The sequence below is a fragment of the Anoplophora glabripennis genome, unplaced genomic scaffold, assembly GCF_000390285.2.
Source record: "Anoplophora glabripennis isolate ALB-LARVAE unplaced genomic scaffold, Agla_2.0 scaffold6, whole genome shotgun sequence".
NCBI lineage: Eukaryota > Metazoa > Arthropoda > Insecta > Coleoptera > Cerambycidae > Anoplophora > Anoplophora glabripennis.
The window spans coordinates 876,579-891,939 of record NW_019416749.1 but is presented as its reverse complement, the minus strand read 5'-3'; the positions used below and the strand labels follow the sequence as shown (position 1 = coordinate 891,939).

Here is a 15,361-nt window from a genome sequence, read left to right as displayed (position 1 = left end):
AAATGATATGACTGCTCCATTTCAGTCACCGGACGCTCAATATTATCTAACTGATCCATTAAAACAGCATGATGCGACGTACTACTAGAATCTGGAGTTGAAGTGTCATTGTAAAGAAGCCTGTTGGCTATTCCATTTTTGTTACTTAAACTGTAGGCAAAGTAACTTTCTGCAATTGTGGCTGATTTCCACCCACCATGTCTCTTGATTGCTAATACATCAGCTCCTGTAATAGCCAATAACGTTGACGATGTCCTTCGGAATGAATGGCCTGTATATGTTTCAGGATGTTCTAGTTTCAAAAACTGTGCAATCTTATTAGGAATCATGAAAAGGGTATTCATGCCGACTGGTTTGTTGTAACATCTACCTGTCAAAGTTTCGCATCATAAATATGTTCTATTTTTTACCATATTTCGGAATAGCGTTGTAGTGTATTCTGAATTACGGAGTTTAAAAGCTTTTAAAAAAGAAGAAAAATATTCCAACAAACATGTGTCCAGAAATGCCTCATATTTGGTGTTCAGAATATATGATAATACAGTCTTCATAAAACGGAAGAAAACGGTTTTCTTATCAAAAACATAAGGATTTTTAAACTTCGTCCTGTCTAATAGTTTTTAAAAATTAGTCGCTTTAAATAATGCTGCAAACAGTGCACAGTTGAATATGCTTCAAATTTAATTTGTATTTTATATTTTGATTAACTATACTTTTACATAGTGTGCTATGTACATTATTATACATTATTGTATCATTATATTGTAGTGTTCCACATACATGTTTTGGAGAAGAATCTTAGAAATATTTAGTTTTTTGTAAGTTACAACAAAGTTCTCAAAATCAACATCGGTAACAAACTGGTGTTGGTTGTTACTGTTAACAAACTTAATATCTTAAATAAATAGGAAGATGGGATAATAGAAAGATTAGAGCATATACTACATGGAAGCACAAAAAGTGTAGACGCTGTAGACAGAAAAGGTGATAGTTTGGGTACTCGCTCAGTCTCGCTCTAATCGTTAAGAAAGGAGTTGCGTTAGCTAATCACGTGCTGCGCGAGAGAGAAAGACAGTACCCAAACTACCTCAATCTCTCTCTGTCACTCGTCTACACTGTCGCCGTAAACGTGCTTCCTCCTTGTAGTATATGCTCTAAGGTAGGAAGTGCGCTTAACTATCAATATGTTAATTTTTGGTGTTAACTACATTTTATTTATACATCTTTACATTTAATAATAGTCATTTCTACTTAAGTTAAGAATATTTCATTAACAGGAACGTCATTAAATAGTCGATTGGCTACAAGCTTGAAAACTTCGGCGTAAGAGAGGTCCAAACCACTCTTAATATCGTAAAATATCTCTTTCGAATTGTCATTTAAAACTTTTAGAATATTGTCCGCTAGCTGCTTATCACCATTAAAAAGGTTGCCAAAATAGTAGTGTGCTTTCTTTATATTTACAGATATTTTATACGATTCTATCTTGAAAAATGACTTGTCGTTTCTGGTTTCCTCCTCAAAGGCAATAGTATTCTCTATGGTCATATCATCTGGAATTAAAAAGGTTTTTTGTTAATACGCCATCCAGAAAATGTAAAATTGTCGGAAAAATATATGCTTAATAAATATATTGTTAATAATATTGTGTAATTAACTTTTTATTTAGTTTTTGTGTTAAGATTAGTTATTTATATTATTAATGTAAAAAGTAAGTGTTTTCGACAAGCGAAAAAATTTCCTACGCGACAACACGCAGTGTTTTTTGCATAAATACAATATTTTTGCTACATTTGTTTTTTAATAGTTAGCTAAAAAATATTTAAATTCAATGAGATCATGAGTGTGATATTTAGATACCTACATATACTTGCCAGCCAAGTCGGTATCCATTTTTTGATCTGAACCTTTGGAATCTGTTATTTTACAAAATACTAGGTAGATCAAAATTTGAGCAGAGTTGTGTAATTTAACATCTTAACTGACAGGCAACATATTGATAGTTACGGACAAATTACAAATTATCGATGAAAAACTAAACATTTTGATTTTTGTTTTATTTTTTTCTGGATCAAAAACGGAACGACATTTTCAAGATTCTCTTTTGCGGGAAAAACCAAATTTGTAGTCGTATTAGCCTTTATTTAAATACGCTCTGTATATATCGTATTCTAAACCTTTGGAAAATGAAAACTGCCTTGAGTCTTTTACTCAGTGAAAAAAAAAAACGATTTTCAACTCTATTAATTATTTTTAGTCAAGCAAATAGTTGTGCAAGTTTAATGTTTTAGTTAAGAAAACCATTCTTTATAGACGAACATAATATATTCGCCCCTAGAAAAAGAAAAACTTGTAAAATCATTTTTTCTTTTTTCTTCTCTGTTAGAATTTTTGTTTGAATAGATCGAATATTATGAATACTTACCAAATGTGAGAAGAGAGTCGCCTTTTCCAAAAATAGGCAAAAGTAATATTTTGCCATCCAATTCATATTTAGCCTTTTGTTGTACCTTGGATATAAACATAGTAAATGTTAACACTTTTTTGTCCAAATCTAAGCTGTAATAATGATCACATTATTTAAAAATCTTTGAGAAATTACATTTAATCAATATATCAGGTGTTTACAAGCTTATAAATTACTTTAAAGACTGTTATATATGTTGTTATATTAAACCATTCTTCACAAAAAAAAATAAATAAAATTAGATAAATATTGAGGGTTAATAAAAAATAAGAACGAGATGAGAACTGATTTAGTGTGAGAAGGGACGACAGACATATTTTCACATGACATAGCATGCACATTTATAAAAATGACTTATTTTTGTCTATGTCACAGCTTGAGTCATTCAACACACCAATTTTTTAATTAATATTTCAATAAACAGAGAATCTAAAGGATGTATGTCTCGAGAACGAAAAGGCCATGGACTCAAATATGCCCGGTATATGAGTGAGATTTTTCATCGATCTGCTGGCGTTCGGCCACCCGCTTTGTGGCAAGTTTTTTATTCTTTATTTTTAGATATTTAGCTATACGCTCCTTCAAAATTAATAACTATGTGTGATTAACTCCTTTAAGTGAATCACAAATAGTGATTTGTCGAACTCATTTCCTTTTATCTTTTCCCTTTTACCCTCGACATGAAAGAAATTCAATTGCATCAGATTTTGGTGAGTTTCCTTTGCTATCAACAAACAGTCAACCTGAAAGGCCTATTTGGGCCCCAACAATTGGTCCTGGTCGATTCAGATAATACCCGACATTATTACTTCATTACTTAATAGTTTTTTAGTATTGTGGTTCACATTCAATTTACATACATTAGTTTTAGTATCAGAATTAAAAATGGCTTTTTTGCTTTGGTCGGCGATAATATACACTAATACTCAGACGCTTGTTCTTCAGTTTCAAATTTATTTTTTACTATTTAGCTGGGAAACATATCAAAATTGTAAACGACGTTGATGACAACTACGCAGTAAATTTGACATGGCATTAATTAAACGTGTAGTGACCAATAGTTACCGAGTAAATCGTTTAAATTAAAATTAATAAATGTAGTTTTTCCTTACTGAGCTTTTTCCAAAACCGAGTTTGAAAATCCTAGAAGCTGTATATCAAAGTATTTTTGTACAAGCATCACTGCGCTGGTTCCGGCACCTATTTCCACGCTTATAATATCTAAAGGATCTATGGAAGGCATGTTTAGAGAGGAGATTCCTAAAAAATAAAAATGTAAAGTAACCCACAGTTATTGTTCAGCAACAAACTCCAGCTCCTTGAAATTATTTGTATAATGAATACTAGTTTAGTTCAAACAAAAAAAAAAATGTTAAAACCACAAGAGCTAACGTAAACTTTATAAAAAAAATGGGTATCAGGACACACTCTCTGTCGAACTTTTGTACAACGTAAGCTTGTCACAATTTTTAGTTTGACCAATTTTTGCTATAGTGGATTTTCATAACATGTTTTCGGTGTATTCTAGTTACAATAATTATTGTATAAACAGATCCTTAACATTGTTTAAGTATTATATATTAATTTAATTTGTTTTATACTTATTTTAATAAGCATGTTATTGTCTAGAAAATGGTGGACAATCTCTCGAATAGGTAGGTCTTGCAAAAATAACGTTACAAGTTTATATAAATTTTGTTTTTCGGGCTCAACCTGTGAGTTATTATGTCTTAAAGTTGCGAGTTGAACATTTTTGGACAATAGAAAAGTTATATTATTTGAAATCGTATTCAATTTACCAATAGGTACCTTTTAATTTTTATAACCGTTTATCTTACAATTAATTGTATCGAATATCTTAAAATAAAAATAGACTGTTTGTGTGACAAAATAAATGCATAATAACAAATGCTTTTCATTGTTATGTATTTATGTTGCTATGATATTGAGGTTAAACAGAACAGTTTTAAATACCTAGTCCGTGAAAATTTATACTAATATTTACACTTACATACCTTGGTTTCCTATTAGTTTCAAAGCATTTTGAATTGTTACTTTCAAACAATTGTCTAAATCGGGATCATTTCGGTGGCACCTCTCAAACTGTTCAGCTAAAATAAAATATCGATCGCTAATCTAAGAAACTTAATTATATTTTCGAATGAAATAGTAATGAGGCACGTGTGTGTTTATGTTGTAAAATTTTAAAATATTGGGGAAGTCTCATAACATAACAATCCATTATCAAAAAATTAGAATAAAAGTAAAGAATACGTTACAATAAATGCGTTTGCTATAAAAATATTTTTATTAGTGAAAGACTTGTTTTCATAAATATATTATAATCTACGAGTATTATGCTTGCACTAATCTGAAATGATACTGATAATAACGCAAATTTTTCATTTATTCATCTTATATGTTAGGTAGATACATAGATATTTGTAAAGGAGACGAGAATAACCTTGTGACTGATAATTGCTCATTAAATATAAAAAAAATATATTAACAGCTAATTATGGCTCATACTTTTTAATTTTCTCTACCTACTTTAATAGCAGTAATAGAATTTAATTTACTTTTTATTAATAAGTCTTTTAGTGGCACATAATTGTAGTAAGAAATTAAGTTTCAAATATGATATGTCCTTCCAATTAACTAACAATGAGATAACTATACATACACTATGTTGCCTCATCAGATAACAAAATAGGTCTTATAAAAAATTGATCTATTTTGTTTTATTAGCGTATCAGTTGCAAAAAATTACTCTTTAAAAATCTTGGTACAGAAGCACTTGCACTCTTTTCTCATGGTACACAAAAAAAAACACTGCCACTAAAATGCACACAATCGCTCTTAAAATCGTGACAGGAACAAATTGTATTAAATTTTCATACAATATTGTTTGAAAATTTAAGAAAACCTACAACTTGTTGGTAATAATTTCACAGTTGTAAAAAATCGCAATACAAATGCTGAATTTTCATATAATTTAGTCACGATTCTAGAAAAAAATAGTGTGGATTTGCACGATAAACGTGTTAGCATGGTGAATAGGATACAGGGTGTTAAATAATTATATGCAATAACAACTTATTTTTCCTCTTATATCTGAGCATAACATAATATATTTTTAAAATTCATATTAGAAGGTATATAAATTGTGATACAAAACACATTTTTTTAAATAAAAATTATTTAATGGCGCTATGAAATTAATCTGGTCTGTTAAAGTAAAAGTGGTTACTTTGAAATGCACAGTGCATAGAGATACTTAGAAACCTTAGAGAACCATAGAGAAACCATAGAGAAACCTTAAAAGATTTATTTCCCAAATATTGATGTACACAAAATAACAGTACTTACGAAATTTGTATGAAATTAACAGTGGCACTAAAATAAGACTGACAACTAAAATTATTAAATTCATTTGCTCAGATTTGTTTGGGTGTTTAATACAAACTAGCTATTTTGCCTGTGCCATGTTGCCTTTAAATGCATGTACATAGTTCTCCTTTCTTACTAAAGTGCGATTTATAATTACTATTAAGTAAATAATTACACACTACGCACATTTGCATAATAGATTGCAAGTGATGAATTCTTTAATTATCAAAGTTTCCTACATCATAACTTATTAAAAAACATATTTTTATACAGAATATCTCAGCAAAGCTGATAGTAAAAATAGAAATGGTCGATTATACATAGCACATCTTCCAAGCTATATAAAAAAGTGTATTTTTTTGATTATTCAACAACGATAAGTCAGAATTGAACCAAAATATTTGTGTTTATGTATTTGAGCATTATCTACTAATTATGAATCGGAAAAAAAATGAGAGTAGCTTTACAGGAGGCTGCTGACATTAACAGATGTTGAGTGTGTATTTATGGGCTGATATTGTTAATGATCTCCTAATACGGAATTATTTTGTGGGGACCGCCTAGCCGGGAGTGTTGGCCGATGGATTTCGATCGGCCTAGGTAAGCATCACGGACGCAGGCTGGAACTTGGATGGGTGACCTAAGGCAGATACAAGGGTCGCTCAACATCTTCTGCCTGCGTGTGGTCCCCGATAAAATGGTAATGAGAATAGAGCAATAAATCTCTGTAACTCAAGATCATGCTATCATACATAAAAATTGTACGAGACTTTGCCACCAAGCCACCCGTGTAGTAATAAATTTTCCACCACCCCCCCGACATACATACGTACATACGGAATTATTTTCTACCTTAACCATATTAAGCGAAGAAAATTATCGAAGATTTACGCATGATGATGCACCAACATATTTCAGAATTACTGGTAGGTAAGATCGATAATAAAAGATATCCCTACAGGTTGATTTGTGTAAGGGGGAAGATGTTCCAGAGTGTAATCCCCTTGACTTTTTGTTTGGTGTCATTTGATTACTCAAATTTCTTAAAACAAATACCCAACAGTTAAGGTACTTCAAAAATATTCCGAGTCTTTTTAAAGTCCTTGTAATCTTGATATTCTTGACATGTTAACTAATTTTATTAAATATTCTTATTAGATCTCACTCAATAGAAATTGTTCACTTTCACCGGAATGTAGGTATATTGGTAAATGCATTTGGTACATTAATTCTTTAATAAAATAGATACATTGCAGTTACCATCATCACTGTTCAACAGTTATTGTGACCATAACCTTAAGTCAGGAATATCTCATGAACGGGAACGTAATTAAATAGTCTATTGGCTATAAGTCTGAAAACTTCAGCGTACGTCATCTCCAGTCCTTCTTTAACATCGACAAATATCTCTTTCCAATTATCGTTTAGAACTTTTAAAATATTGTCCGCTAACTGCTTGTCACCATTAAAGAGGTTGTCAAAATGATAGTGTGCTCCATTGGGATTTACGGATAGTTTATACGATTTTACTTTAAAATGTGATTTGCCGTGTTTGGTTTCCTCCTCAAAGGTGAGCACGTGAGTTAAGGTTACGTCAACTGGAATCAAAAAGATCGATTGCTGAAATATATTATCGAAAAGTAAAATTATGGATATATTACAAGAAACACGCCTATGCTGATGGAACTATCAATAAATTGGATAAATAATTATTTATGTAACAATGCAAACAAGTGGCATTTTATTGAAGTGTTTAATTATTGCAAGTCAAGGCAAAGTCCAAGCGTAATATGATTGGTCCAGTAAATCATTTTTTTCCTCATTTTTTTTATCGTCATTTCGGCATTTATTTAGTTGTTTATAGTAAAGTTGAAAAGCCTTTAGTATAAAAAGTGTCATTCTCTGTTAAGTTTATCGACATGTTTCAAAATGTTAAGGAATAATCTTGTTCAGTAACAAGCAAGATGATATTTCAAATGTATAAATGATCAAGATATGCAGCTTAGATACTAGATACTGTTTTTATTACTGTTTTAGATAGAGTGTAATTAATTGGGGCGCAGCTTAATAGGAGATTAAGATCAAAATTAGGTGCTTGGATCAAATATGTTTCAATAATTTTTTTAACCATTCCACCAACCAAATTAAAAAATTCATTAGATCTGTTTCTTAGGTTGGTACGGAATACTAGTTACGCTTTAAAGGTGGAGCAAATTTAACCTAAACGATTTTATCCTTTATATAACCACAAAATAATGAACACTTGCTTTAAATAAAAATAATTACTTATTGATTGAAGTACAACGTACCTAGTTATTAAGCACAATTTGAATCAACCTAATTGGTGAAATGGTTCCGGAAATATTGCCAAAATTCCAACCGTCCTATATTGATTTGAGTTTCCCATATAGAGCAGTGTCCCATTACTGAAACATTGCATGTCAAATACTTACATAATTGAATAAGTGAGTCGCCCTTTCCAAACATTGGCATAAGCATTACTTTGCCATCTATCTCATATTTGGCCTTTTGTTCTAACTTAGGCAAATGAATAGCAAAGGTTAATACCTTTTTGTCCAGATCTAAACTAAAACAACATTTCATTCATTATCTAAAACAAACTTTTAAACATTTAAAAATCAAGTTCGATTAATATGTATCGAGTTCTTTTAATTTTTTATTATGCCACTTTTATCGTTGTAAAAAAAATAAAAGTTAGAATAATGTTGACAAGTTTTAGTCAAATCTATTCTAAAAATTGAATTACTTTTATGTAAATACCAAACTAAAGTAGGAGAAAGAAAATGTTATTTTAAACTGTTTTTAAACTAAGAAGAAAACTGTTTTACTTTCCCGATCAAGAGTTACACCATGATAAAAAATATAGGTTGCAGTTCCTCATTCACAGTTGCATTTATTCAACTGTTTTAAGAATACCCAGGTTGTTGATTTGTTAATTTTATATGTACAAATATGCTCTAAACGAAGAAAGCTTCAGCTAAAAAGTTCTACCTTTTAGGGTGATCAATATTTTAAACTCAAATTAATCAATACAGGTTCTTCTTACTGAGCGTTTTCCACAACACTGGTTGAAAATCCTAGAAGTTGTATGTTAAAGTACTTTTGTACGAGCTTCACTGCGCTATTTCCGGCTCCTATTTCCACTCTTGTAACCTCTAAAGGATCTATGGAAGGCAAGTCTAGAGAAGATATTCCTATAAAATGAAAAAATGCGCCAATATAAAAACTTCTACGTATCCACAGAATGTGTCCGTAATTCAGTATGTAAAGAAGTCTCAAGGTATGACTATTGTGTAGTAACAGCAACTGCTATGTCCTTGTCTCATCATACTACTATGGCTGCGCAAATGCTAAACAGCAAGCTTATGAAGAAGCCATAGAGTAACATCAAAGTGTTAAATTCAGATAGAGCCTAGAGATAATTTGCTGCTATGCGATTTAAAATGCATACCTACATTAAGACAATCTTTCGTTTGACGTCGCGGTTCAGCTCCAACGAATGTGACATTTTTTATATCCTATATAGACCAAAAAGTATGAAATATGACTTTCTTAATCTAATACGCTAACTAATCACTTTCTTATCAATGAATTTAATTTCAATAGAATATTTATATATTTAACAATATATAGAATAATTAAAAAACTAAAAATGTTATCACTTGTCAAATGTTACAATGTATGATAAACGAAAACACCTTTTGAAGACAAAGCGAATTGCTGTCTATTGTTCTTTTTGAACTCCTTTTACCTAGGAATACATTAACGATATTTTATATTCCCAGATTCAACTGTATTCAAAAGGTTCACCACCAATTTCTAAGCAGATGTACTCTCTATACATATTTGTTGTTATTTCCACTGTCACAATTCAACTAATACCTATTATTCTAATTTGCTTACATATTCAGTCCTTACCTTTATTACCTATCAGTGTCAAAGCATTTTGAATTGTCAATTTCAAGCAGGTATCTAGATCGAAATCATCTCTGCGACATCTCTCGAATTTCTCAGCTATAAAAATAAACAAATAAGAAACTGATGGATAATAATAGTTATTTATTGCACAAGCAGCATTTTATCCTCGCAAGAATGTTTAAACGCAATTAAAACACGAATGCAATACAACGTTTTATCCGTAATCACATCACAATCATATTTGTGGAGTCAGAATTATTGGAATTTAATAAAAAAATATTCACACGACTTGATAATTCTTACTAGTTCTCAATGAAACGTGGTAGGTGTTGTTATACTACTTATTGCTGTGGTAACCAACGATTATGAGAATCATGTTCAAATATTTATGAATTCACATATATTATTGGGTTCTAAGAATAAAATCAACCACTGTATTACCAATCATTCCTTAAGATGATGTACCCTGTACATGTTAGTTCATTTAAAACAACAATTTCGCACATTTGTTAATAAGATAGTTGTATGGTAGGTTTCCTAAAAACGAATGTATTTCTACTACCTTACAACTTTAACGAAATAAAGTGTTCTAGTAGGTATGCAATCATTTAGTAAATGACTTGTAATGGTGGTTTCACTTACAGATGGATGGCTTAATTGAATTTTGGGATCGATGACAATTATAATCCTAATGCAAGCGCATTAGGTAACTAATGCATCTGCAGATATTAATGCCAGCGGTAATGCAATTAGTGACATCAGTCATTTTACATTATCTAAAATTACATTTACAATAATTTTATTAGAATATGCATGTTTTGTTTCAAATATCGAGGAGCAATGAACGGGAAAAATGAGCAATAGTGATGGTAAATTTCTTAGAAATTTGTTATATAAATTTCTTTTCAAGTCAGCTCCAGATGATGCGGTTACTTGACAAATGTTTGTCAAATGTAAAATAAATGACGTATCGTGTGGATGTTGTATATCGATATGTTCGAAAGCACGTCTTTAATTGCCAAAGTTATACAAGCGGCACACCAATAAATTGTACGTGGCACCTGTACGAACACATCAGTAGGGTTAATTTCCACAGAATGAAATTAGTAATTTTTTTACATTGATAAGAATAAAGCGGGCGTACGCAAGCCGATGGTAAACATTGTGCATTGAACTTTTAAGAATATTTGTGTGCATGTGCGTATGATAAAGATACAATATATAAGATACAATAAATATATAAGAGATATATATAAGATACAATAAATAAAAAGATAAACACTAAAGCGCAACTCACAAATTTAAGCTTTTTTGTATATCTGTTGTGATTATAACAAGACACACATGCAATATAAAACTGTATCTACAACCGATTAGAAAATGAAAGCAAACTACTTGCTATCATAAGTGTTTGAAGAAGTTTCAGAAAGCAAGTTTGCTCTTAGTCGCGACCAAACCTAAAGGTACATTTCCGATATCGGCGGTATAAGGTAGGCGACAGCAGGAGACGGTAAGGTTATGTGCTGTAGCAAATAAAATTAGGGAAAAGGGAAAAAACCCGCCAGTTTTATTCCCTCAGCAAATGACGTTGCCGTCTGTTGCAGTCGCTGCCGCCTGCCGCCGACATTGAAAGTCTACTTTAGAGATGTAAAAGCAAATGATTTGCCTAACTTTAATGCTGCTGGTATATTTATTTAATACTAATAAAATATTTGCGGAATAATATAGAATAACTGACAATATAAATTTGGTCCCGAATCCTCAATCCAAAAAAGACTAAAGTTGTCGAATAAGAACACTTCTAACAATGTTTGCAGGAAAAATATTTAATGATAAAGGAAGTATGGGGAGATGTAACCTATAAAAGCAATACTTTGGATTAACCTGTAAGTATAGTCTTTCCGATCCCAATTGTAGACCAACAAGCTAGGTAGTATGTACCAGGTTCCGTCGCTACGCAACAACTCGGCACTGAAATATTTGAAAAACTTGTTCCCATATTTATTTAGCCATACCTATATACAGGTCTAGTCGGCCAGTTGAAGAATGCGCGCGCGGGCAAACGCGGCACACACACAGCCGTACTGGGCGACCGGCCATAAGTTTCAGTTGTCGACAAATTGCCTAGCAATGCAGTGCAACAATGCGGAGTTTGGTGCGATTCAGGTAATTTTAATTTATTATAGGCACCTTCTATTCATTCATATTAGAATTGCGAAAGGGAGAAATAAGAGGGATATTTTGTTTACTAATATTATTACAACATAAACTTTGAAGACCTTTTGAAACGAAACAAAACGAAATACCGCCAAGCAATATCGAATTAGTAGAACCGGTTGTTGATTAAACAAATTTAGAATTTAAAAGTAAAGATTTACTTGTTGAATGTCAGCGTTTTAAATATTCACGATTGTTTAAAAAAGGAAAATGAATAATCAGATAATGACATTATAAATAGACTTCACATATTACCTAAAGTTTCAGTGTCCACCATTTATTAGTTATTAAACAAGGTGTTATAGATCATTACGTAAAGAGGAAGCGGAAACAACAATTTTAAAAACCATTGACTTGCCTCTCGAACGTATATACCAAACTGTTTTTTAATACGACACCCTATATATTTGCGCAATTATTAGGAACGATTAAGTGAGATAAATAATCCGAAATAAGATAATGTACTAGTTTCTCTTGTCTTTTCGGACATGAATCTACGATTTACAAGATTCGAGAAGGACCTAGGACTCTTTTAACGATAAAGTTAGCTTGGAGAGACTTATTTACGGTTGATTTATTTTCTAATATGCCATCACTTGGGGAAGCTTTATGGATGTACCTTTGAGTGCACTTCGATAAGTATATAGCATGTTTTAAAATGAGTGGGTCAGGTTTAAAATAATAAAAAAATCTTATGAAGGAAATATTTCCCTTTCAAGATGCTGAAATTAAAAAAAAAAATTCCATAATGTTTCTGAAGACTTTAATGTAGAATGACGAAACGGGCTTATAAATTATAAAAATCATATTTTCCATTTTATTTGAAAATGGACTATTTTCGAGTTGCTGGTGTAATTTTTGGTCTTTCGGATCTGTGATCTATTTTGAATCCTTAAGTCAAATTGCGGATACACTATATTTTTTAAACATACACGTCATCAAACATAGCAAAAGGTCAAAAAGAGGGCAAAAAATAGGCGATAAAAAATTTATCTAAAGATGAAATCACACATTAAGCTTATTAAACTTTTTATCATTATGTCAGTTACAACTAAAACTTTTAAATTCACTTTTGAGGTTTGAAATTGTTCGTACCCATGTCCGCTTTGAAATGAAAATTCATATAAGCATAGAAATTTGATTTTTATCACGTAAAGAATCTCGTAGCGTTTCGGATTTCATTTCATTCAATTCCTTGGATACTGAAAGAATATTGGCATAACTTCTGGATTTTTTTAATTCATGCAAATCGAGTACACTACACAGATTCAATCAACCTAGGCCATGCCAAGAATCCATTCCATTTCCTGATAAAATCAAATATTTCTTCTTAAAATTATTATTCTTGTTGTAGTATAGGTAATTAAAAACGTATTGAGATTCTTTGTAATACTTAAATCAGATAATGGACATTTTCCTTAATTACCCAACATTTCACAAATGTACTTACTAACTGGACTGTAGGAAATTCGTATCAAAAGTCATATTACCCAAATTTGTTGTCTAGTCTAGACTGAACCAATATAAGTTTTACTTCTCATAATTAACTAAAATTAGGGTCTTAAAGCAATAATATTGCTACTTACGAAACTTGTATGGAAGCACTAAATGTCTTGCAATAAGAAAAGTGATCAAAAATATCGATTTCATTCTCCCACATATCGTTAGTCACAATTTAAAAACAAATAATTTGGGCTGTCGCATATCTCAGTTAAATATGCATCAAACACTAGCCTCGGTTATTAGTTTGTAATTAATTAATATCTGACATTATTTCTCCGTTCTATTAAAAATAGGTAAATATACCTAAATAATAATTACTTATCCACTTGCTTTATATTGCATGCATTTAAAATATTAAAATTACCTGTTTGTTTTCTTGTTGTACCAGATGTCTTTTTGAAGTCACTCTAGACGGGAACATCGTAAGATGAGAGATTAGGTATCTGCTATGTCAACACGAGAGCCCGGCATCAGTTACAATCTAATTATCACCTTAGCTAATCAGATTTTCTCAACTTTCTACTATTTAGGTCTAAAACGAGATTAAACGTTATTAGTATAAGTGGTTCGCATATAAATAGAAACGAAATAACCAATAGTATTTTTTGTTTATTTCTAAAACTAAAAATTCGCGGCTAGGCTATCAAGAAAGTTAACGTGAAATCAAATAAATCAAATCCAAGTAGTTACATTTGAAGTATGTGAAAAATCAGTTATTAAAGTTTAATTTAAAAAAAGTTACAGTCCTTACGATATTTGTTGAGATAGAATTCCAAGGAAACTACTTTCTTGGAAATAACAGCATATTGACACCCGAGATAGAAAAACATTGGCAGAAAATTTCAAGGCATACCCCAGCCGCGGTAAATTGTTACAGTAGTTTCAATAACAGAACTTTATTGGCTTATTCTTTTCTTTCAATTCTATTTCAACAAATATCGTACGGACTGTATCCGTGAATAGAATAAGAGCACTCTATAATAACCTGAATGAGTTTTGCTTGTTAATCTACTTGGCATACTCTCTATGGAATAATCCTTATTAAATAAGACAGCCCGTATTCTGCTTTGAAATAATATACTCGTGTATTTAAAAATGATGTTAATACTGATCTTATAATTTATTGTTAATTGACATTAATTTAACAAGTAGATAAAAAATAGATCCATCCTTCTGCAAATATAGCTTCACGCAAAGTAAAACTGGAAAACGTAATAAAGAGTAATAAAATGCATTACAATTAATTATAAACATGCTGTAATTAGTGTCACTAATGAGAATACGGGAAAAAAGAACTGAACTATAAACACTGTAATTTAGGCTGCTAAATGCTGCTCGGTTGCATGCAAATACGTGTAAAACGTAAAGTTTAATTATTCGTAAAGGTAGAAACTACGACGCCATTATCTATAACTAGATATTATATATGTAGGAAAAAGTTACAATCGAACAGGCTTTGATTTCAGGTAAGTTCTGTGTTTACTCTTTTCGTGTTCAAAAAGTTATTCTTTTGATAATAAAAAGGGATAATGACTGAATTAATGGGACTGAATTACTTAATTCCCAACCCAATATAACTGTTACAGGAAATGATGACCACTTCCAAAACTTTTCATAAAAAAACATTTGCTTACAAATTATTCAACACCACAAAGCACCGTGTGCATTGTCAAATAATTTGAAATTTCGAGGACAACTAAATCAGGACTATACCGGAAATAAGTTAATATCAACCAATATTATTAATTCTGCGAGAACTAAATATATTGGCTCAAGAATAAGGATATTTTCTTCAATTTCTGTAGATATATTTATTTCGGCCATTTTTAGACTGATTTGGAAAAA

At 31.0% G+C, this 15,361-nt stretch overlaps 2 protein-coding genes across 2 annotated transcripts in view; one reads left to right on the top strand and one right to left on the bottom strand.

Moving 5' to 3' along the window:
- The window catches only part of LOC108911956 (ammonium transporter Rh type B-B), an 84,690-nt gene that overhangs the window by 63,303 nt on the left and 6,026 nt on the right, over nucleotides 1–15,361 (top strand). The window lies entirely within an intron of this gene.
- Nucleotides 1,192–13,719, bottom strand: LOC108911962 (circadian clock-controlled protein-like). The gene is made up of 8 exons (XM_018717063.1): nucleotides 13,600–13,719; nucleotides 9,797–9,892; nucleotides 8,925–9,072; nucleotides 8,311–8,444; nucleotides 4,483–4,578; nucleotides 3,580–3,727; nucleotides 2,426–2,559; nucleotides 1,192–1,553 (listed from the first exon to the last, which is right to left on the bottom strand). Exons 1-8 carry the CDS (start codon nucleotides 13,661–13,663, stop codon nucleotides 1,252–1,254), a joined length of 1,122 nt encoding a protein of 373 aa, XP_018572579.1. The 5' UTR covers nucleotides 13,664–13,719; the 3' UTR covers nucleotides 1,192–1,251.